The sequence below is a fragment of the Aplidium turbinatum genome, chromosome 1 (assembly GCF_918807975.1).
Source record: "Aplidium turbinatum chromosome 1, kaAplTurb1.1, whole genome shotgun sequence".
NCBI classification, from domain to species: domain Eukaryota; kingdom Metazoa; phylum Chordata; class Ascidiacea; order Aplousobranchia; family Polyclinidae; genus Aplidium; species Aplidium turbinatum.
In genome coordinates this window covers 44,229,149-44,251,258 of record NC_137472.1, presented here as the reverse complement: position 1 = coordinate 44,251,258, position 22,110 = coordinate 44,229,149, and the positions used below count along the sequence as shown (strand labels likewise).

The window sequence follows — 22,110 nt, the reverse complement described above, 5'->3', positions numbered from 1 at the left end:
TATATCATGGACAATTATTCAACTACTACATCTACGTAGCAAGAAACATGAGCTACTTTTTATGCTTCATCAACCAAGGGGGAAACGCAAAGCCGTTGGGAGACGAGTAAATTTATAATCAATGAAGCGGTTGTTGTTACCCTTGAAAGATTCTTCAACGTACTCGAACGAATGCAAGAGAAGAGTTGAAACTGAAGCTACACTATCTGATCGTGCTGTAACTGAATATTTTACTTGACTTGCAAAACTAGGACTATCTTTCAGACTGTCAGCGCCACGCTTGAATAAAACGAGTCGAAGTTACTGGGCCTGCTCAAATAGTGTTCCGCTATGTTTAAAATAACCAACCGAAATTTATTACTCGAAAAGTCTTTGAAAAGTTCATTGAAGCGTAAGCCAACTTTTTTAAATTTTGCTGTTAGTTTTCAGTTTTAAATTTTTTTTTAAACTATCAGTCGATATTCCGCATTTGTTTTTTATTTATTTACACAACTGCATTAACCGTACATAGCCTACTGACTGCGCTACTACGCATGCATAACGAGAAATTGCCTTACACTAATAAGTTTGAAGCAGTGGTTTTCAACCAATTTTTCTTGACAGTTGCAAACAATTCAAGACGCCATGGTTTGAAATAATTGCTCTTGCCCTTTTTGAAAAGACGTCTTATCAAGAATTTGCTGGTCTTCACTTCAAAACCATTGGCTATGAAAGTAAACCTATATTGGCCTACAATGCAGACTAAGGGGTGGCCTAATGGTCATAAAAATAAAATTTGGGAATCTTTAACGAGGGTAAAAACAGGAAAATTTGTGCTTTAACTCCGGATAATGTTAGAGTGTGTCATAGCCTATGCAAATAATACTGTAGAATAAATTTCAGTTTAAAATTTATGAAAAAGCTCTCTATTGAAAGCTGCCACGATAAGTAGGCCTATAGCTTTTATAGTATTAGAAAGTTTTCAATTTACTTTTGTGTTCCAAGCATTTTAAGACTACAAAATTACTTAACAAAATCTTTGTTGCCATGCAACAAAACTTACAACTAACACATGTGAAAATTAAAAAATAAAACTCAAAGGAAATTTTACTCAAATGTAAGGAAAATATCTCGAGCTCGCCAGTTGAGAAACTATCTGGTAAAAACTTCCAATTAAAGCAATATTAAGCTGCTAATGCCGATTGCGTTTTTAATGCAAGCTTTCTGAAATATCCAATCTCTACCAATTGAAACTACAAGTGAAGCATCTTTATTCTTTACTATCCTTGTTTAGAATATATCATGGGGTGTTGTGCTGCTAATAAATCTGGAGACTAAAAAAGGATTTACATGAAATTGGGCATGGAAGTGATCAGAGAGAGAAGAAACAAAAATTGTTGCAGAAGATTCAGCTTGTTGAGTTCAGTTTGATCTCAGCCACATTTGGGTACAATTGCAATGGATCAACAGCCGGAACGAGAAAAACTAGTACAAATGTAATAGTAACAGGTTTGTTCTAAATCAAATTCTATTTACAAGGTAGGCTACATTTGTTTTTTGATGCCTACTGTACTGTACAATAGGCTAACCTATGAAAGCAGAATGTGAGTGTTATTGATATAGAACTATAGGATGTAGTCTCAACGTCAACGTATTAAAACAGTTTTCTTTTGCTTGGAATGTGCAGTAGACAATGACACAATTAAAACTATTTGTGGCAAGTAAATTCTTTTTGAAACATCAGCTAGTGTACATCATGTAAGTTGAAGCCTGCTTAGTTTGTAAATACAAAGCTTCCGGTCCATTCTAAAAATATTCATGCTGGAGCATTCAAATGTATTCCGCTGCTGAAGCTTTTGGTTTGGGCCGATTGTATGAGTATACTCCAGCGTGATGATGGTCGTCGTCGTCAGAATTCCAAGAAGAGCAGAGCAAGATGAGTCCAGCAAAGAAGCTCAAAGCCATAGAAGCCTGTAAAAGAGTTGATATAGAATTGTTTAGAATCTAAATTAAGCTATTCTTGGAACAAATAATTGTAAGAAAGTTATAAGTACGTAACTTCAATCTTAATTTGTTGATAGTCCTTTTATCAATTTCACAAAAACTGAAATATTTTACAATGAAATAGCCTACAGTATAGGTGTGCACAAATCTAAGCCAACACTCTTACGTACCCATCCTACAAATAAAGCCTCTCCGTAGACATATTTAGAGTTCTGTGGCACGGCGAGGTTATAGTAGTCCTGTAGGATGTCAGCAGCGAACCAAGACACTGCGATTCCAATTGAAATCCCGGCTGCCATGTGGAAACCTCCTGATATCATCACCTGAAACGTCCACACTTATATCTACACATGATATTGAAGTATATCTACAGTATAATATCAAGTGTTGATGCCTTGTATAATTTTACCAAATACTTTCAATGGCTTACAGCTGTGCTATTCTACAGTATAGGCTACGGTAAACCATCGACTCTCATATTATTCTTCTGCTAATAAAAGACGAGAGAAGAGATATTTTCCCTCAAAAAGTAGAAATTGTCAACGAAATCAATTCCATGCAAGTTCAATATAGTACATCAATACGAAGCGTTTTTTTTCCATTTTTCCACGTCTTTGGAAAAGTTTTTTTTGCCCCAAAAATAGACCTATAGGCCAAGATCCAAAAGTACCTCCGTGGACCCCATCCCGGCTCTCAACGGTAGACCATACAACATACCATCACTTACCATTCGAGCTTTTAACTTAGGATTGTTTGAAGCAACATTTGTGCATTCTAATCCGAGCACACAGACGATCGTAGCAAAGAAGCCGAGTATCATACTGACACAGGCTGTAGCTCGGGAGCCCTGTTACAATAAAAGTATTTGCTTTAACGCACTGTTGTATTCTTTCCACAACTCCGTGTACTAATGTAAATTAAAGGACAGTGTTGAAAAAATAACTACAATTCACAACTTCAACTACACACAAGTTACATTGTAGCTGTAGCCCATAAGTTTTTACGATAATACGGCTAGAATTTTGCCCTCCTAACTGGCTATGCTAGCTAGCGTAGTCTAATAGACTGTAGCGTAAAAATGTCACTGTGTTGATATTTGAAACAATATTCAGCTTGAAAAAGAAGATTACTTTGCGTTTACATAAACCTACCTGCAGAGCCACAGGGAGACCCAAAAAAAATGCGTCATAGTCATCGCAAGTCCAATACCCAGTCGCTTGCGTTGTGCAGCGAGTCCATAGGCCGTTGTTTCTTCGTATAGCTTCAATTACTTCACCTTTATGGAATAAAGACAATCATTATTGTGAATCTGCATTCACTTTTACCCACACAGAAAATCCATCATAAATTGTAACACACTTCATAACTATCAAGTCAATTAAGGCGTCTTGAAACAGGTTAGGCTACTTTTCAGCATCGTGTTTGGCACTTGGGATTAATATTTATAGCTTACCCGGCCAATAAATAGATAAACTGAGTTTCTTGGGAGGTTAAAGTGAAAATATTGATAGGTTTTAATATTGTTTCAAAATAAGTTTTCAAACAAACTGTACCGTATTTCGCCCAAACAAAAACCGAAAAATCGTAAACTCGGATAAATCCAGGTAGCCTATCCTCCCTTGCATTGAACGGAATGAGTCCGCAGTTAACAACAGCTTCGCTGCCTTGAGACGTGGCCGAGTGGATAAGAACGGCACACTGGACACCGTAATACAACGACAGAGATTCGATTCCCATTCAAGTCAAGGCGTTCAAAATTCCCATTAAGTTAGAAGTTCGATTCCCGCTCAAGACACATGGATATGCACCACTAACGATTCAAAAACAAGAATGAAACTCGAGTATGGAGTCTTCCAATTTCGCTTTATCGTGGCTGTCATGACTTTATAAATCTCCACATTTCTGTGGTAGCCTAATAGTTAGATTCTCATAAAACTGCACATATTTGTCTGATTCCACAGTAGGCTGGCTCAAAATCTCAAAAAATTTTTTTTTTTATTTAAATCTTTCGTCAGTTTGTAATATTGTTCCTTTTGGTAAATGTATCTCCTGTACCAAATTTCACAAAAAAATATTAACGTTTGACCCTGGTTCACCTGGTTTGAATTTTTTCAAAATATCGACTTTTCGCTTATCCCTGAAACTGCTCACTCGCTATCTTCTAATGCTCTCTAGCATCTTCATGGACACAATAAGAGGTACTAACACAAACTTGTAGCAAGCAAAGTGGTTTAATTAGCAACTCCATGAAGACTGACACGTGTAGTCGTGTAGGCCTATTACTCTCGAAATATCGAATTCTACCACGTTTCAGAAATGATTTTTTTTGTGCATCGTTCAACATAGTAAATATCTACTGCTTTCAGTTTCTTGAATCATTTGATGATGTTTATCGATTATCACAGGCCAACAAAAAAATTTTTTGTATAGGCTAAAGGCAGGACACGTGAGAGTCATTTTAAGGTATTTCGAGGCCCCTGATTCTGAAAATGCACTAAGTTTTCTCCGGTGGCATAGCAAAAGGATATGATCATGCTTTCTAAGCATGCTAGTTCAAAAACAACCAACCAACTCCATCAGGTTTTCTAACCATCAAGACAATTTGGAAGGAAATCAGAAGATATCACAAAATTTACTTGGTTTCCCTACAACGAAGCGATGCGTGACATTTCATGAAACACTATATCTTTTCACTGGTGTTGACTCAACATCAGCTTCACGTCATACATCAGCAAACAAAGAATCGGTCATTCGGATAAAAAAAAACACACGACACTAACTGTTGTAATTTTTTACTTATCTCAAGCCTCAGCACAGATATAGCCTACTTTTATTCGATCTGTCACGCAGTTTACTCACGAGCTATAGCCTACCAAATCGTCCTATGCCAACTTCCAACCTTACCACTCAAAGTTGTGTGTAGTGGCAAGTTCCTAAATAAGCTACTATACTAACTAGTAACTTACTACTACGACTGTACTTTATTAAAAATACGAAACTATTTATACTATTTAATGAAAAATACAAAACATATCCTTTATTTATGTTTATTTTTATATGACAATTTGTGGATATTTCAGAATTACCTTGAAGATCGCTTTTGTTCCAAGTTGGCATAAATGTTGTGGCAATTGACAATACCCAGCCAAGTAACGCCACCCCAAAACCGATGAGCTGCAAAGCTGTGTTCACCATTTTATTACTTTAATCTTTATAATCGCAAATATAGGCTAATGTGTCTAGAAAAGATCATAAGCTCTGCTTTTAAACTGTGGTGAATGTTTCAGTAAGATAGTTAGGAAAACAACGCAACTTATAGGCGTGTCTTGTGACAAACTTTGCCGGTTGAATTCTCAATAGTCTAATTTACTCCAATAGGTTACTTCGTTATCTACTAGTTGCAAGCAATTTGCTGGTTACCGATGTTGTCAACGCTCTGATGAATGTAAATGAAGAGTTTTGTGTAAACATGATCAAAACTCTTTAAAGAAAAGAAATTTGTAAACGCACTGCTTTCATAAATTTAAATGTGTTGGTAAAAAAATTCTTCAACACTTGTAAATCATAGGTATTTGCAAGCCATAGGATAGAATTTATTCAATAATAATGAGACGAGGAGTTTTTCTCAGAAAAAGACATTTCTTCTGGAAGAAAATTTCTCTTGTTTTGAAAGACACAGATTGAGAAGATGTCTTGCAAGCTAGGAATGCTATCTCACAACACCACAATGATTTTCACAAATAAACTGAAAAGTACTGTGTCAACCAGTTGACAAAATCTTTAAATGATGTAATACTGAGGTCCAACTGAAACGTTTTGTGATGTAATGTTCCAATCAAAAGTTTAAAAGCAAAACTGAAAAAGGTTCAAAGCATCTAAATTTTAACTTGATGCTCACAAAAGCAACATGCATTTAATAGTTCTGATATCTGAGTACTGTAATGCCATTGAACACATCTATTCAGTAACATACATTATTACCAGGGGCGTGGTCAGAAGAGGGGTAATTGCTCCCATCCGCCTCGGAATATGTTTATTAAACATTTCACACTCTGTTTCTCGGCAGCCGATTTGTAGCAAGAATTGACAGCGATAGACACGTGTTTCGCCCATGAGGCTGGGCTCATCAGTATCGCACCGTATTCTGCCACAAATTTATTCGACCACCGCTTTACCAGTCAGTTTAACTCTTATCTTTGTGGAAACAAAGAAAGAGCCAACAAAACCAGCAGGCGCCAGGGCAGAGGACATTGTGAAGAAAGGGGCGTTCTTCCCGGCTATCAGCACAAGGCTGAGCACTCACTAGTACAGCGAGCAGCTGCGATTCGCCAACCATAACGGTGTAGCTTCCACGCTAGCCATTCAGACCATCCAATCAACAATATGTTTCTCGGCAGCCGATTTGTAGCAAGTCTATCGCTGTCAATTCTATCGCTATCGCTGTCAATTCTTGCTACAAATCGGCTGCCGAGAAACATATTGTTGATTGGATGGTCTGAATGGCTAGCGTGGAAGCTACACCGTTATGGTTGGCGAATCGCAGCTGCTCGCTGTACTAGTGAGTGCTCAGCCTTGTGCTGATAGCCGAGAAGAACGCCTCTTTCTTCACAATTTCACACTCTGTTACAGCATCATTTAAAAAAAATCTTCTTGATTTAGGCTGAAAGTAATCTCAGCATGCCCAATTGCAAAGTATTTTTGCACATTTTCTCTGAGAGGGCCCCCAGACTATGGATACTCCGCATTTGGTGACTGGTTACCAGGTTAACTTAGTGTAGGCTACATGAGCAAAAATGTTTATTTGCCCTCCCAATCAAAATTGTCAGCGCCCTTCTGTATGCTATTACGCCCCTATTATGTCGATGCAGGGAATTGACATTTTATTGGCCAAGCATCCTAACCGTTGCTCGTGCTACGATACTAGCTCAGTCCGCGCGTTTGAAATGAACAACTTGTTTTCCTAGAAATTTTCCTATTGAGAGCGACTTTTGCCTTCTTATTGGATAAATTCTATCTTTGTCCACAACAACCTACTATTTGTGAAGTAGCAACCCGCGACATGCATCAGCCGTATTCTATTCATAGACGCCTTTCGTCTATGTTTGTTGAGAAGAAATTCAAGTGCACTATACAGTTATTATTTTTTATTGTACCGAAAAGTTATTACAATTCAGACCAAGCTTATCATGCAACTTTTTTTTTTATATGTTACAAGTTTGTATGAAATCCTTCAACTACAGTATAACTACTTAGTAGTATTTACTTTCATTTCAGCTAAAATATGATTCATTTACTCGAATTTTTAAATTTGTTTCAGACTTAGGCCTAGTACAATTTAATCTATGCTAGCCTGTTTCAATCTTGCTATATCACAGTATTTTTTATTGTACAACATCTTTAACACTCATAAGATTCATAGCTATAGTGGCTGTTCAAGAAAGATGAACATTTCAAGTAAAAATCTTAAATCCCTGAATTTGAAGAAATTTGTGAGCACTTGGCTTACTTTCAAACTGTTAACTGCATTGAAATCGCATAGGCATCACATAAAGAATTCTTTTTTACATAAAATAAAAAATTACACTAAATCGTTTGTCATCTATATTAGTTAATTAAAAACAAAACGCATATACAATATATTTTTTGCAAGCGGAACTAAAAGAAACTTTGCCACGTTCAAGTTTAATTTTTACTAGTTAAAGTAAAAGTTTTTAATTTCTACTTTTCAATTTTTTTTTTCAAATAATTTAGAAAAAGGTGTTTTTGATTGTTTTCTAAAGATCCTTCTAAAAAGTATAGTTTTGTGAGCTAGTATCCCAATTCAATAAAAGCTTTAAGAGAGATTTTTGCTTTTTAATGCAGTTTTTTCACAAAACTAACTTAAAATTTCTTTCTCAATGTTACAATGCCGTTAAAAGCACACCTTTTGAGCCTGTCCGACCATAGTCAAAAAAAAGATAACAGCCCTTTCACGAGTCATTTCTTTCTTTCACTTCGTATAAAATCGCCACTTCGAAGTGGGGGTTACGGCTGATTGACAGACCATGAAAAATTGATGATTTTGAACAATGTTAGCCAGGCTTATACTAAGTTTGTTTTTGGGTGGAAATCAGCAACCTTGAAAGAAGAGGATGACAAACGGAATGTTCCACTGCAGTAATACTTACGTCATTATTGAGCCTTTAACTTTAGGTAATAACATTTTTATGATTCATTGTCACAAGGAGAATAGTGACGGAACAGGGATTGGCCAATAATCTCTGAAAAAGTTTGATCATGGAGCAACAAGCTGAAATAAAATATCCAGTAGATTACTAAGTTTAAAACTAACTTTTAGTCCTGGCTATGACATTGTAGTTGTACTAACACTTGACTGCTAACACTAACAAGAGCAGAATCAAGAATGACCGAATTCTTTCTCGGGCCACCCACACCATATTTACCAAAAACAATCTTCTTTACTTTTGCCTTTCAACTATAATATTACGTGAAACCTCAGAAAACTTTACAACTAGTATTATTACGTTTACCACGAAACGCTGCTATGCTTTTGTTCATAAGCAAAACAACATTCGGGTAACCTATGTTATTGCCAGGGACAAAGAAACACAATCTTTCAAAAGTATGAATACACGAGATCACGTCATTCTTTTGTTGGTATTATATCATACAAAAAACTACCGAAGAAACAAAGCAATCGCTAAACGACTTGGAGTCTTCTGCCGAACGACTTGCATCACTCCTCTGGTTTTCGAGCTAGAAAAAGTGATAATAACGGGATTATATGGTCCTTACCTTACTTTTTCCTTTCCTTTTATCACAGCTGAGCAGCTCCATAATATTTACGTCACTGATTTACGTTAGTTTACACCTGCAATTTATTTTGATCGTTTGGTTATGCCAGTGAAGGCAAATTATCATCATCATCATTTTCAACCTATGGTACACCATTGCTGAGTGAAGGTCTCTTCCTTTTCTTACAAATCCAGTCGATCGTGTGTTTTTATGCAAATTGCTTCCGAAAAATCTCTTTTAATTTTCTCATTTTATTGCTATGAATTTGCTTTTTATTATCACTAACAAATTTAAACCACACTTTTAGTTCAGGTTGTTAGACTTTTTCCTCAACTGCCAGATTACCGATTCGGGCTGTTACAATACAAGCAGCGACAGAAAACGTCTGTCTGATGTGGTCACTGGCACTGCAAACTATTTTGTAGGCGTACCCCTATAAACAGTTCAAAGAGAAGGGTCTGTCTCGATCGACCAATTAAAAATCATCTCTCGAGGCAGATCTGAATTTCAGACTAAGATCATGGAAGCCTTAAGAATCAATCGTAATAATCCGTCTCTCAACAGGCAGTTATTCGCCTGTGGCTCATCGTTCCTTTTGTGTGTGTTCTAATTGTGTGTCAAATGCCTGTAGTTTACACCTCATGTGATCTGTTTCCCCACCGTATAATTTACTTGTAATCATTCCTGTGTCACTTGTTCAATTTGTGCTTTTCAGTCTGGAGTGTCGTTAGTATACAGTTACAGTTATAGTGCAAAGTCAAATTTACCTTACAATTTTTATTTTATGTATATTGCAGATCTGTAATTCCTGATGAGGACACACGTACGTGTCGAAAACGTTACAGTTTATTTTTAATTTTAATTATGTTATATTTGTGTATGTAATAACTTACATCATGTTAAACCCAATAAAGTTACTTTGTTTTATTTCTCTATAGTTCAAAGAAACCAAACAATTTCCACTCTGGTCGCTGAAGAACACTCTGCTGGCCGCCCCGACAGCTCAATTAGTTAGCGCGTGACTTCGTGAACGAAGAAGCTTCAAAATTAAACGGCACTGGTTCGACTCTCGGGATGTGCGCTTGAGCAAGGCATTCTGAGGTCTGCTCTCCATTCAGCGGCACCTAATGAATGGAATAATTCTCTGGCAATAACACTTTAACTATTGAAAAATTCACTCTGTCAATTTCGGTAACCGTCAAAAGCTTCTCCAAGTATGCGAAATTACCAGGAATAACCTTTTAAGCCTTTGTCAGTTCGAGGATAAAAATTCAAAACCAACTGACTTACAGATCTTGATTTGATGTCTACTATTTTCTAAAAGACCGCGTGCTTGAGACGTTCCAGCGTTTCAAACACCGGTCCTTTCAAAATAACACCCCAGAGTTAGTGGCACCTCTCCTATGTATATCGATGAAAAGAAAAGTCGAAAAAGCTTGCTGTAATCAACACAGCTTCTTATTAAACAAATTTCGAATCGACTACAAAGTTACCACCATCTGACATAATCCAACATAACAAAAGGATTTCATCTAATGGCCATAATTCTACGGAAATGTTGAAGCAGCTACCGAAAGCCTCTATCGCTCCTATTTGAGTGTATAATGAATTAAATGGAGCTTTCCAACTATCGACTTCTCCCACTCAAGCCACAAAGCAGGGAGCACCTACAACCAACCTTCAATAGAAATTCAGGAGAGTTTTTGTCAATGACCTTGTTTTTGTAAATGTTGTTTGCTCATGCAGCCCAGAATCTATGCTAAAGGATTGCGTCTTGCAGCAAACAAAGTGTGAGTGGACACTCCACAAGATTAAGTGGTCTTTTGAGACTTTAGAGAATCTTACCATCGCCATCCAATGAAACCTCTCAGGTTTTTGGGAAATAGATTTATTGATTGAATTTTTATCCTCGGACTGGGAAGGTTTCTTGGAGAGCTTAATCCTGGCAGTTTCGCATACTTATAGAGGCTTTGAAGCACTGATGAAGACCGGTCACCGAGATTGACAGAGTGAAGTTTCCGATTGTTGAAGTCTTATTGCCGGGGAATTATTCCAACCATTAGATGCCGCTGAAGAGAGAGCAGTTCTTAACATGCGTTGCTCAAGCGCACACCCCGAGAATCGAACCAGCGGCGCTTGATCTTGAAGCTTCTTCGTTCCCGAAGTCACGCGCTTACCAACTGAGCTATCGGGGCGGGCTGCTCACAGGTCAGTGATATTAGTGCACACTGCACAGCCTTATCTCATTTAACACGATAGTCTACCTAAAATGTTGGTTGTACGATAAATGGTATTAATACCACAAAAGAGTGCTCAATACCAAGGGCTATGCTTAGCAGAGCTAATTCAATTTACTTAAAATGTTGGTTGCGTAGATTGATTGATTGAATCTTTATCCTCGGACTGGAAAAGCTTCTTGAAGAGCTTAATCCTGGCAGTTTCGCACACTTGTATTTTTTTTTTTTTTGTAGAGGCTTTGATACTTGTAGAGGCTTTGAATCACTGACGCAGGCCCGGTCGCGAAATTTTTTTTCCCACGAGATTTTTGTCTCATTGATTCTAGTCACTCTAAAAGTAAGATTTTCCGAAAGTGTTTTGAGAGATTGGTTGATTCAGATTGCGAAATAACTATTTGCCAATGAAATTGTGCAATGATAATAGAATATAAGCTTTCCCTAACCCTACTTTTTTGAAAAGCTCTTGTGCACCGCAAAAATTAATTTAAAGAAAAAAAAAGTTTGTCTACGACGGGCGTCGAACCCCCGTTCTCCCGATCAGTAGGCAAAGGATGAAACCACTGAACCAACCGTACCAACGATAAAATGTTGCATTCACACGGTTTTAATACAAACTTTTACCAAAATATGTAAATGAGACAGAAATCTGGTGGGAAAAAATTTTTCGCGGCCCGGTCAACATGATTGACAGAGTGAAGTTTTCCGATTGTTGAAGTCTTGTTGCTGGGGAATTATTCCATCCATTAGATGCCGCTGAATGGAGAGCAGTCCTTAACATGCATTGCTCAAGTGCACATCACGAGAGTCGAACCAGCGCCGCTATTGATCTTGAAGTTTCTTCGTTCCAGAAGTGACGCGCTAACCAATTGAGCTATTGGGGCTATCGGGGCATTTCTTTGATCCTTCTGGCAATACATCAAGATCCAATAAATCTGGAGGAACTTTAGTGGTTGAAATCCTTAAGCCTCACAAACCACCAAAAGATTGGCTGGTTTTAATCTTTATCCTCGGACTGACAAAGCCTATGATAGATATTATTCATTACCTACCGGTAGTCAGTGATGGGCATTATCGGCGATAGTTTATCGGCGATAATTATCGGCGATAAATTTTTATCGCTTATCGTTATCGCTTAATTATTTTTTCAGTTATCGTTTATCGTTATCGCCAAAGGCAATATTTGATTATCGCCGATAATTAATAGCCGATAAATTTTATTTCGGATCAACACACAAGTGGAAAGACCATGAAAAGTAATATTTTTACTAGCCACCTAGTTCATGAAACTAAAATTAAAACCAGTTCTTCTTCAGTACCTGAAGTGTGTGTGCACAGGTCGTTGTCATGGGAGGGGCACGCCCCCTGCAGCGACGGCCCTGACAACACAATAATTTTTAGAGTTGCAAATTGCAATGCAATGAAATGCATGCAACAAGTCTCTTGTTGTTTTGCTGCAATCGGCAATCGCGAGTGAATTTTACAATTAAAATGTAAGCGCACAGGCGGTACAGATTCCTTTGAAGCGAAGCGAAAAAAATTGGCAAGTGGTTTATGAAAGTGTCGCAATACGAGGCCGCTTTTACATCGGAAACATAGTCTTTCGCGCCACCATCACTGAAACAAGTCATTGCAGAATATGATATTGCTTGAAGCATTTGACATGCAGACCGACATCACACTTTTTGCATTTTGTAGTAGTTTTTGCATGACAACAGGCGCATCGAGTTCGAGTTGCGTGGTAAAATTATGCTAAATACAGTATAACCTTTCTCATTTGCCTATGCTGCATAGACGAGTGGTGAGAGCGCTGGAACGGCAATTGAAAGGGCGCCGGTTTGACACCGCTCATGAGCATCGAGTTGCGTGCTAAAATTATGCTAAATACAGTATAACCTTTCTCATTTACCTATGCTGCATAGCCGAGTGGTGAGAGCGCTGGAACGGCAATCGAAAAGGCAGGACACTTAAAGGCATGCCTGAAGGTGGACATGAAGATTGGCTTCCTTGCCTTCCCATCCACTAAATCTAAATCTTCAACCACCGGGCGTAAGCCTGAATACGACGATGATTTACCTATGCGACATAGCCAACGCTCAATCAAATATTTTTATTCCCACTAATAATACAGTGCCTATATTGTAATTCTTATTTCAACAACTCAGCGTTCTGCCATTGCTTGATGGTGTTCACAAAGAAAACAGAAAAATTTATCTGAAATTATCAGTAAATTACGATAATTACGTTATTGTTCTTGAACAAACACGACTAATTTGACAAGCTTGATGGATTTCACAGTATGCATATTTCTACTACCAATAACGCTTAAGATTACTGATAAATTTTCAAGCATTTTACGTTTTTTGGAATTTTTTCAATTATTGCTGACTTTGCTGTAAACAGCCCGTAGAAAGCAAAATACAAAGTTTGGAATTTTTTATGGTATTTTCATTTGATTTAATTATTTTGCCTACTGCACGTAAGCGGCAGTGTAACTCAATTGATAAAAGCATCCAACTGGTATCTGAAGGTATAACTATAAGCACGGCGGTTACCTCAGTGGTTTGATTCTGGATCAAGAGGTTGAAGATTGATACCTACTGCCGCTGTTGCGATTCTATTCATGCATAACTTACAAAAAGTTTTGTCCCTTTACAGTATATTATGTTCGATTTTTCGTCATGTTGATGAAAACAGTTCGTGCTGCATGGGATGGGGCAGCGCTAATCGAGAAAAAAAAATTATCGTTATCGGATATTATCGGCGATAATTTATCGTTTAGCGTTATTGCTTAACTTTTTTTTGATTTATCGTTTATCGTTATCGCTTTAGGCATTTTTCGTTTATCGATTATCGTTATCGCTTAACTGAAAAATGAATTATCGCGCCCAACACTGCTGGTAGTCTCGCATACTTGTGAAAGGTTGCAAAATACAGTATATTGTTGGCGTTTATTGGAAAAGTCACATTCAAGCTAAATATCAAACTACAATCATGGATCGGCCGAAGAATCTTTTTCAAGAAATGCAATCGCAAAAGAATCTATTCAATGGCAATGAAGTGCTCCTAGTCATTCGACAGAGTGTTCAACAAAACTGCTTTTTTGCTCATTCCGAAAATGTGCTTTTAGCAATGCTGGGCGATGATAATAAAACCATCAATGCTATTGCAGTCAAACTAATCTCTAAGATTTGGCGCACAACCAATGATGAAAGTCAATCGCAAAATGCTTCAGTGCGTGAGTTTCCCCTTCCCAAATTAAATTTTGAGGCGATATCTTATACAGAAATGATAACCATCTGATCAACAATGATGATCAACAACCATGATGATCAACCAAGAAATGATAACCATGATGATCAACAAAAAAGGAATTCTTTCCTTGAATGAACCTCGCCTGTCGGCTGCATAGCCGAGTGGTGAGAGCCCTGAAACAGCAATCGAAAGAGCGCCGGTTTGACACCGCTCACGAGCATGCGGCTGTGTCTATGGCAGGACACTTAAAGGCATGCCTGAAGGTGGACACGAAGATTGGCTTCCTTGCCTTCCTGTCCACTTAATCTAAATCTTCAACCACCAGATGGAAGCCTGGATACGACAAACAAGCAAACCTCCCCTGACCAAATCATGCATTAACATTCAGCAATTTGTGGAACATCCTCTTCATCTAAATTATCCAAGTCACACTCAATCTGTAGAACGTGGTGTTGAATTAACAACAGTAGCATCTGGGCGAATAGCCAGGTAAAAACGACAAATTGGTGAAGCTTTGTGCACCATAAAAGGAAGAAAAAGGCCATGGATGGGGAATAAGTATCGTGTCACCAGAAAATCCAAGCAAACATAGATTCTATTGAGTGAAATGCGATGTGCTGTTACTTCTTGGTTAATAAATTAGTAGTGCTCTCAGAAAGAAATCATATCACTTCATCGGTCAATTTAAGAAGCATTTACATTGATACTATAAAATGAATTAATAAAAAAGTTGTTCAAATCTTGAATTAAGGCATGCAAGTGTCTTCCATTCTGAAAATCAATAAAAATGAATACCAACAACATATATCTAGCTCAAATAGTATTAATTTTATCATTAAAAACGTGATTTAGGGGGCTCGATTTAAAGATGCTGTTGGGGCAGGGTCTAAACAGGGTCAGATTTCAAAAAAAATTTTGGATTTAATAATATTTTGGGCTAATAAAAATTTATCACCCATGCAAGTTGAAATGAAAAAATTGCCTCAAAAGGGGCCACCCTACTATTACAACGGCATTCGTTTTAGTGACGTTGTATTAAATGTTAAATGAAGTTTCATAAATGTTTGGCTACTTTCAGTAGCTATATTTTGAAACAAACCCTTTATTTCTAATATTAAAATATTTACCTTCCCAAAGCTGCTTTTGTTCTAAATTTTTTTTCTAACTACGTCACTATCCCCAATGTCGCTATCCCCCGCTCCAGACTCAAAATTAAGCGGCGCTGGTTCGATTCTCGGGGTGTGCGCTTGAGCAACGCAGTTCAGGACTGCTCTCCATTCAGCAGCACCTAATGGATGGAATAATTCTCTAGCAACAAGACTTCAACAATTGGAAAACTTCACTCTGGTAATCTCTGTAACCGGCCCTGCGTTAAAAACCTTTACAAGTATGCGAAACTACCAGGAATAACCTATCAAAGGTTTTGTCAGTCCGAGCATAAACATTCAAAATCAAACCAAAAAGATTCAAATATCTTCAAGAATAGCCTATATAAGCCTACAAATACTGTAGCTGTCAGTCGTGACGTTTTGTTCTCATTTATGAAAATAATGGTCAATCAAACTCATTATTAAATTTTTAGGGTTTTATCCCTATATTGAAAAGTCGGTGTGGGGAGATAAAAAATTCATTGGGAGCAAAAAAGTTTGCGGAAATGTTTAAGTCTGGGCAAAAAAGGATAGATAAAGGCCCGTCTTAATAACACAGAAGTCTGAGAGGTTGAAAGTAGGCTTCTTTTATTATTTACTATACTGCAGCCAAAGGGCCTATAAAAGACAAAAAAAAAAGAATTGAATAACATTACTCCAAAAATAGCCTACAATAAAGTGACCTGCATAATAAATTCAACTGTGTTTGGCAAAACTTCTATAAAAGAGTTAGGCTACTTGCCCAAAACTACAAATACCGCGAGCCGCAAAATGAGGAGCGTCGATAAAATAGGTAAACAATACATGCAAGCTTGCCGCAGACACAGTGTTAAGCTAATTATTTAAAGTGTTTATTTGTGGGATTGTACAATGTTTTGATTTTATAAACTTAATTTCAAAAAATAAAGATTCACAACAATATGTCTTGCTAAATTTCACACACTGGTGGTCTTTTACCCTTTGGAACCTTTATCCAAAACTCAGTTGTACTGTAGAGTGGCATGAACAAAAATTTTTTAGAGCCACGTCTTCTTGCATTTCAATCAGTTCCATTTCTACAGCAGACGTGCTTGTAACAAATAGTTAGCGAACTGGCAGTAAATGGATTAAAAAAATATCAAAACATGATTTCAGCTTCTGCAAGTCTGGCTTGGAACTTCTCCAGTAGTCTCTGCCAGTGGCGTAGGCTACGCAAGATTTTCTCAGTAGGGGTTTGCAAAATTCCTTTCAAATTGAAACGAAAACGAATTGAAAAAACAATTATTAATAACAACAAGTGTTGTACGTTGACGCTGAGGCTAGCGTCGTCATTTTTCTTTTAAATTGACGGAAGTGATAGCGCCGTCAACTATTTTGCCGATTTTAAGCGTCAAGCGCTATGCGTCATTTTTTGTTATCTCGTTTCACAATGTATTTTGGCCAGCGCGACTCAACAAAATTACCGTCTTTCGCGTTGGTTGGAATGGCTACCTGAAATACAAGCGGAAGAAGTTCGCCAAATGATGATCACTCATATCGTGAGCAGTAGCCTATCGAGAACAAGGGATCAGAGAGAGAAAGCAAAAAATCAAGGAATGTCATCGCGGAGGTTGAAGATACTTTATTTCAAGAGCTCTATGCCCCTGAAAAGAGCGGTTTTGTTGCAGTGGACCTCGTTAAAAGATTTATTATGCTAAGCCATGACAGCACGCTTGGAACAGTGATGCATTTCCGAGTGAACGTTTTCAAGGCTTGTTTTTGAAATACAACATACCAATACCATTCCACCGCTGCTGTGGAACACATGTTTTCATTTGGAAAGGACATTATGCGTCCCAAACGCAGCAGATTGTCAGAGAAACGTTTTGAAATGCTTGTGTTTCTACAAGGAAATAACTAATAGACTAAGCAGCTAATTACAATACAATCTCAAAACATAATACCAGCTCTTTATTCATAGCTATTATTAGCCTAAAATTGGTTGAAATACTTCCGTTTTGTGAGACCCTGGCTAAAATAGCGCTAGAAATTAGCGCTGACGTCGTCAATTTCTTTGAGAGCTGACGCAGTAAGTTACTTCACGCCGTAAAGTTTTTAGGCAATTCGCGCTGACGCTGACGCCGTCAATTCATTTCATTGACGCGTACAACACTGCAAGCAAGTCATATTGTGTAAGATTATCCTACTATAGCCTACTCAGCTTGCATTGACAATGATTTTTTAGTTTGCAGCAACTAGTTTGGATCTATTTTGTATTGAAAACAAAAAAAATCATATAGTCTAACACTCTATTTTGCATATAAGTTAATGTTTAGACGACGTAGTTAGCTTATTCAAACCAATGAACCACGCGTATTGAGGGTACGTTCAGTGGTTTCTTACTGGTGGAGGGTAGCGTTCGATACAACTTGACATTTTTTTATCAAGCCCAACCTAATGGATTTTCTGTTCATAGTTGATAAAGATAGCCTAAGGTAGCCGAGGCTATCTGTTGGTGAAATATAAACTCTCGCGGTCTTTGCGTAGGCTATGTATCTGTACTGTTGGATTAACTTAAATAATTAGATATATGAATGGCCCAATGCCCCCTCCCTGCGCAGGCCTGCGCCACTGGTCCCTGTAGTTTATTTTTGTACTCTTCCTATTTGTGGTCGGAACTTGCCTCTTCAGGAAAGCAGTTGCTCTCATTCTGACACAGGAAATATGACAGAATGTTTTCATAATAAAATTAGCCTGTGTTTGTTGAAAAACTTTCTTTTAGAAGCTTAGCCTAAAACCGTTTATCTGATATGAAATTTTGAAGTATAAGGCAACAACACATTTTCAATTTGCCAGAAAAAGGATGTCGGCGGGCAGCTTGCGGCTCTCGCGAGCCATTGCAGTTTGCCCACCGTTGCTTTATACTCTCATCACGAAATAAATTGGCTGGCTTCATCTAAAAAAAACATTGAATAACTGCAAATAGTATGAAATAGCTGTAGCTACAAAAGATTGTTTCTGAAGACATAGCCTGTTGGGCTAAATTAGGCTATATCTTACCGATTGGGAGATAAACATTTTCGAAAAAGGTTTGATTTTGGTAGCCTATGTAGGCCTTTCTGTTAATTTTTATTGTTCTGTTTGAATAATATTATTCAATCCTGCTAATTTTTACCTAGTGTCTATCCGTGGCATTGTTAAATTCATTCTCTTAAATGGTTATAGCTTAATATGGTTAGGCTACTTAATATTAGGCTATTCATATTTATTTTTTAATTAACTAAAAATTGGCGATAAAACACTACCAAAAGGAAGAGGCAGTGCAAATGAAAAGAAATGGTTAAATGGAAATGTGGTTGCTTGTTGGTGAATTTTCGAAGTGTCTGTTCTATGGGGTTGCACAACCTGGTTCCAGGGGCAAAAGGGGGAATTACCCTTGCACCAAAATACTATAAATAAATATTTTACCTTCTGTTGCAGTGTCGTTTGACCAGTGATGTACTTTTTAATTCATTTTTTTTTTATTTCATTTTCAAATTTTCTGGCCCCCCCCCCCAAAAAAAACTCCTAGATCCGCACCTGGGTAAAGACATATTGAAACCTAAACGCAGCAAAATGTCAGATGAACACTTTCAGATGCTTGTGTTTCTTCGTGGAAATTCAATATAAAACTTGTTTGTTTCGAGTGGTTTATACCGTGTGAATGTTTGACACCTAGCAAACAAAATAAGTTTATAACAATAAGTTAATAACAAAATAACGCTAGTGTATGCGCTGACGCTGACGCCGCCAACTTTTTCTACAAGTTGACTTGACGCATACGGCCTATAGTTTTTCAAACGTTTGCGTTTACGCTGACGGCGTCAATACTTTTTGTATGCACGTACATCACTAGGCAAAACTCGCTTTTTTAATGCAGTTTCGCTTAAAATTAGGCTAACTTTGTTTTAGAGCAGGGGTCACCAACCTTTTTTGCATGCGGGCCACTTTGGCACTAAGAAGAGCTGTGGCGGGCCGCACTAATAAAATGTTAGGTAGGTTGACTCTTATGCTAAAAAAGAACGCATTTCGTACCCAATATCCAGCGTTGCATGTTGTTCATACTTATGTTAGAATACCGCAGCAACAAAATTAATCGAACAACGCTACTGCCAGGCCAAGCTCCTTTTACAACACTTTTGACTTTTTTTTAACAAGGCCTGATAAACCAGGCCACTTGTTTTGCGCACTTATAGCGAGGCGAGCGGTTTCATCAGAATATGCATCGCCAAGCAAGAGTGGTGTTGTCACTTCGCTTCACAAAAGATATCTTGCAATTAACAATTTTAGTAAACAAGGAAATGTTTGACACATCGCAATACAGGCAACAATAGTGACCTACAAACATATCAGTGAAAAAGAGGCTCCAATAACAGGGAAAAAGAAATCAGGCACCATGAAACAAACGCTTGTAGAAATCACCCAAAAATCGTAATTCTATCGTAATTCCTGAACAGTCTTCCCTTTAAAAAAGCAATGAGTTGGTTTTTCATCCTTGTTGTGAAAGTCTATAAAACCGTCTTTCTTTTGTTGTATACAACTGACACTTGCGATACTTAGCCTATCAGCGTGGCAAGAATTTGTTGATTAACAACATTTTGCAGAACTTGCTTCGGCAGTAGCCTACATATACTAAAATTGGAACGATACAGAGAAGATTAGCATGGCCCTGCGCAAGGATGACACGCGAAATAGTGAAGCGTTCCATATTTCTTTAAAAAAAGAAAAAAAAAACATTTCGCAGTACTAAGCTAGATATTTTCATAATACAATCAGAAAAAGTCTTTAAATTTATATATAATATTTTGCCAATTTATTATAAATTGAGTTGGCACACCGACCCATTTTGCCAACAAAAACTTGCATAAAGAGAACACTGGTCGTGAAACATAATAACGGTGAAACCCACACTAGTGTTTACATGACATTTGCAAACTTAAAATAAGCAACCCTATGCTCACAGACATTTTGGAAATTCGAAAACAGACGTTTTAATCAACCACTGTTACAGTGTGGCTGGACATCGCATTGGAATAGCTTTAAGCAACCCCCACCTAGAACTATAATCTGATTGGTCGGTCGGTGGAATCGTATGCAAAGCGAAAATATGCTTCCCGGAAAGTATTTTTTGCCTTCGTGCTCTTTAACTCCTCAAGAAAAGTATTTTTGGTTATACTTGTACGCTGATACCTTCCGCGGGCCGCAGCGATACAGCGTGGCGGGCCGCATGCGGCCCGCGGGCCGCCATTTGGTGACCCCTGTTTTAGAGACATAGAGACTGAAAGCATCATTCTCAATATCGTGACGTCACACGCGTGCCAAAAGGGGGGTTGTAACCCCCAACCCCCTCCTCTTGGCCACGTCACTGTGAACAATGATACTACGACATATACGATATGCTATAAAATAGACATTAAAACAGCCATGTTCATCAATAAATTCTGCTGGAATAAAAATTGCTAAGCATGCAAAATAAACTTGAAATCTGGTTTAAAACCCTGTATGCAGTGTCCACAGTGACGATCGGTGAGGGAAAGCAAGGAAAGCAGTGCTTACCTGAGCGAAAACTATGCAAAATATAATGACTGAATTCTAGGTTTAACTTCTTATTATTTTTATCACGTCTATTTTAACTTGAAAATTACTGTGTTCGTGACTAGAATTACTCGTAACGCTTGTGATTAGTCTAAGTCCTCACCAAACCGCATGTCTTGCCTATAAATGCCATTTAACGCAAACACTCCTGTCAGAAACAACCACTAAGGCTTCAGGGAAATCAACTTGCAAAGTTGCTTTCTCCACGTCCAAAAACGTCAAAAAACGCCTTCGTTTTATCCAATCCTCACTCGTTTTGCAAAACGTCACCAGCTGCTTAGCCAATCAGATGTGTTATGGTTAGAGTTGCTTTCCCAGTGACGTCAATGCGTTCAATCGTTAGACTAACTGGTCATACGCACAGAGTGGTCTCTCGTCACGGTACACAGCACGGCATCATAATGCCGAAAAGATTGTTGCTGTTTTTTGATGTCTCCTCGCCATGTACTTTAGCCTACTATTGTTGATATAACGTCATTATAACGTTACTTCTATTATAACGTTACTATAGCGTTGACATAACGTTACTTCACCAATGAACGTTCAGGTGCGGATGCAATATTTAGTTCGTTAAGCTTCTAAACGCAGGAGGCAAACTTATCCAGCTTTTTGTACAAATTGCTTGCGGTTGTAATGTTTAGGCCTAAGTGTTAGTTTTTGTAGTGTAGGCCTAACTGAATATCTGAGAATGAATATTCATGACGAATTAAATAATTAGACAACTATTATTCCATGCCTAACACTGGATTTTGGTCATGCAACGTTAAAATTAAGATTGTTCATGACTTCTAAACATTAAATGGATGTATGATCACGGCATAGGCGAAGCACAATTTGACAGATTTTTATTTTTGATTTGTTTTGGAAATGCTCTCAGAACGCACCAAATTGGAAGTGTTTTTCAAATATTTCTGGGGGAGGCCCCCCAGACTCCCGCAGGAAGTGTTGCCTTTGGCAACACGCCTTCGGGCTTCGCCCGACGGTTACGCCCTTCGTGCCTACTACCTTGCTGCAGAATATTTCCAAGTTGCTTTCCCAACGGTTTAAGCCACCGAACGTCACTGAGTGTCCATGACCAATTGGTATTTGTATGTTTGCAGACA

At 37.9% G+C, this 22,110-nt stretch overlaps 1 protein-coding gene and 1 pseudogene across 1 annotated transcript; one reads left to right on the top strand and one right to left on the bottom strand.

The window, feature by feature from the left end:
- Nucleotides 1–1,233: 1,233 nt before the first annotated feature.
- LOC145780551 (claudin-7-like) lies at nt 1,234–5,238 on the bottom strand. The gene is made up of 5 exons (XM_082592180.1): nt 5,070–5,238; nt 3,135–3,259; nt 2,711–2,830; nt 2,154–2,306; nt 1,234–1,950 (listed from the first exon to the last, which is right to left on the bottom strand). Exons 1-5 carry the CDS (start codon nt 5,176–5,178, stop codon nt 1,810–1,812), a joined length of 648 nt encoding a protein of 215 aa, XP_082448306.1. The 5' UTR covers nt 5,179–5,238; the 3' UTR covers nt 1,234–1,809.
- A 14,792-nt stretch (nt 5,239–20,030) lies between these two features.
- On the top strand, nt 20,031–20,126 carry LOC145785283 (U6 spliceosomal RNA; annotated as a pseudogene).
- Nucleotides 20,127–22,110: the final 1,984 nt, after the last annotated feature.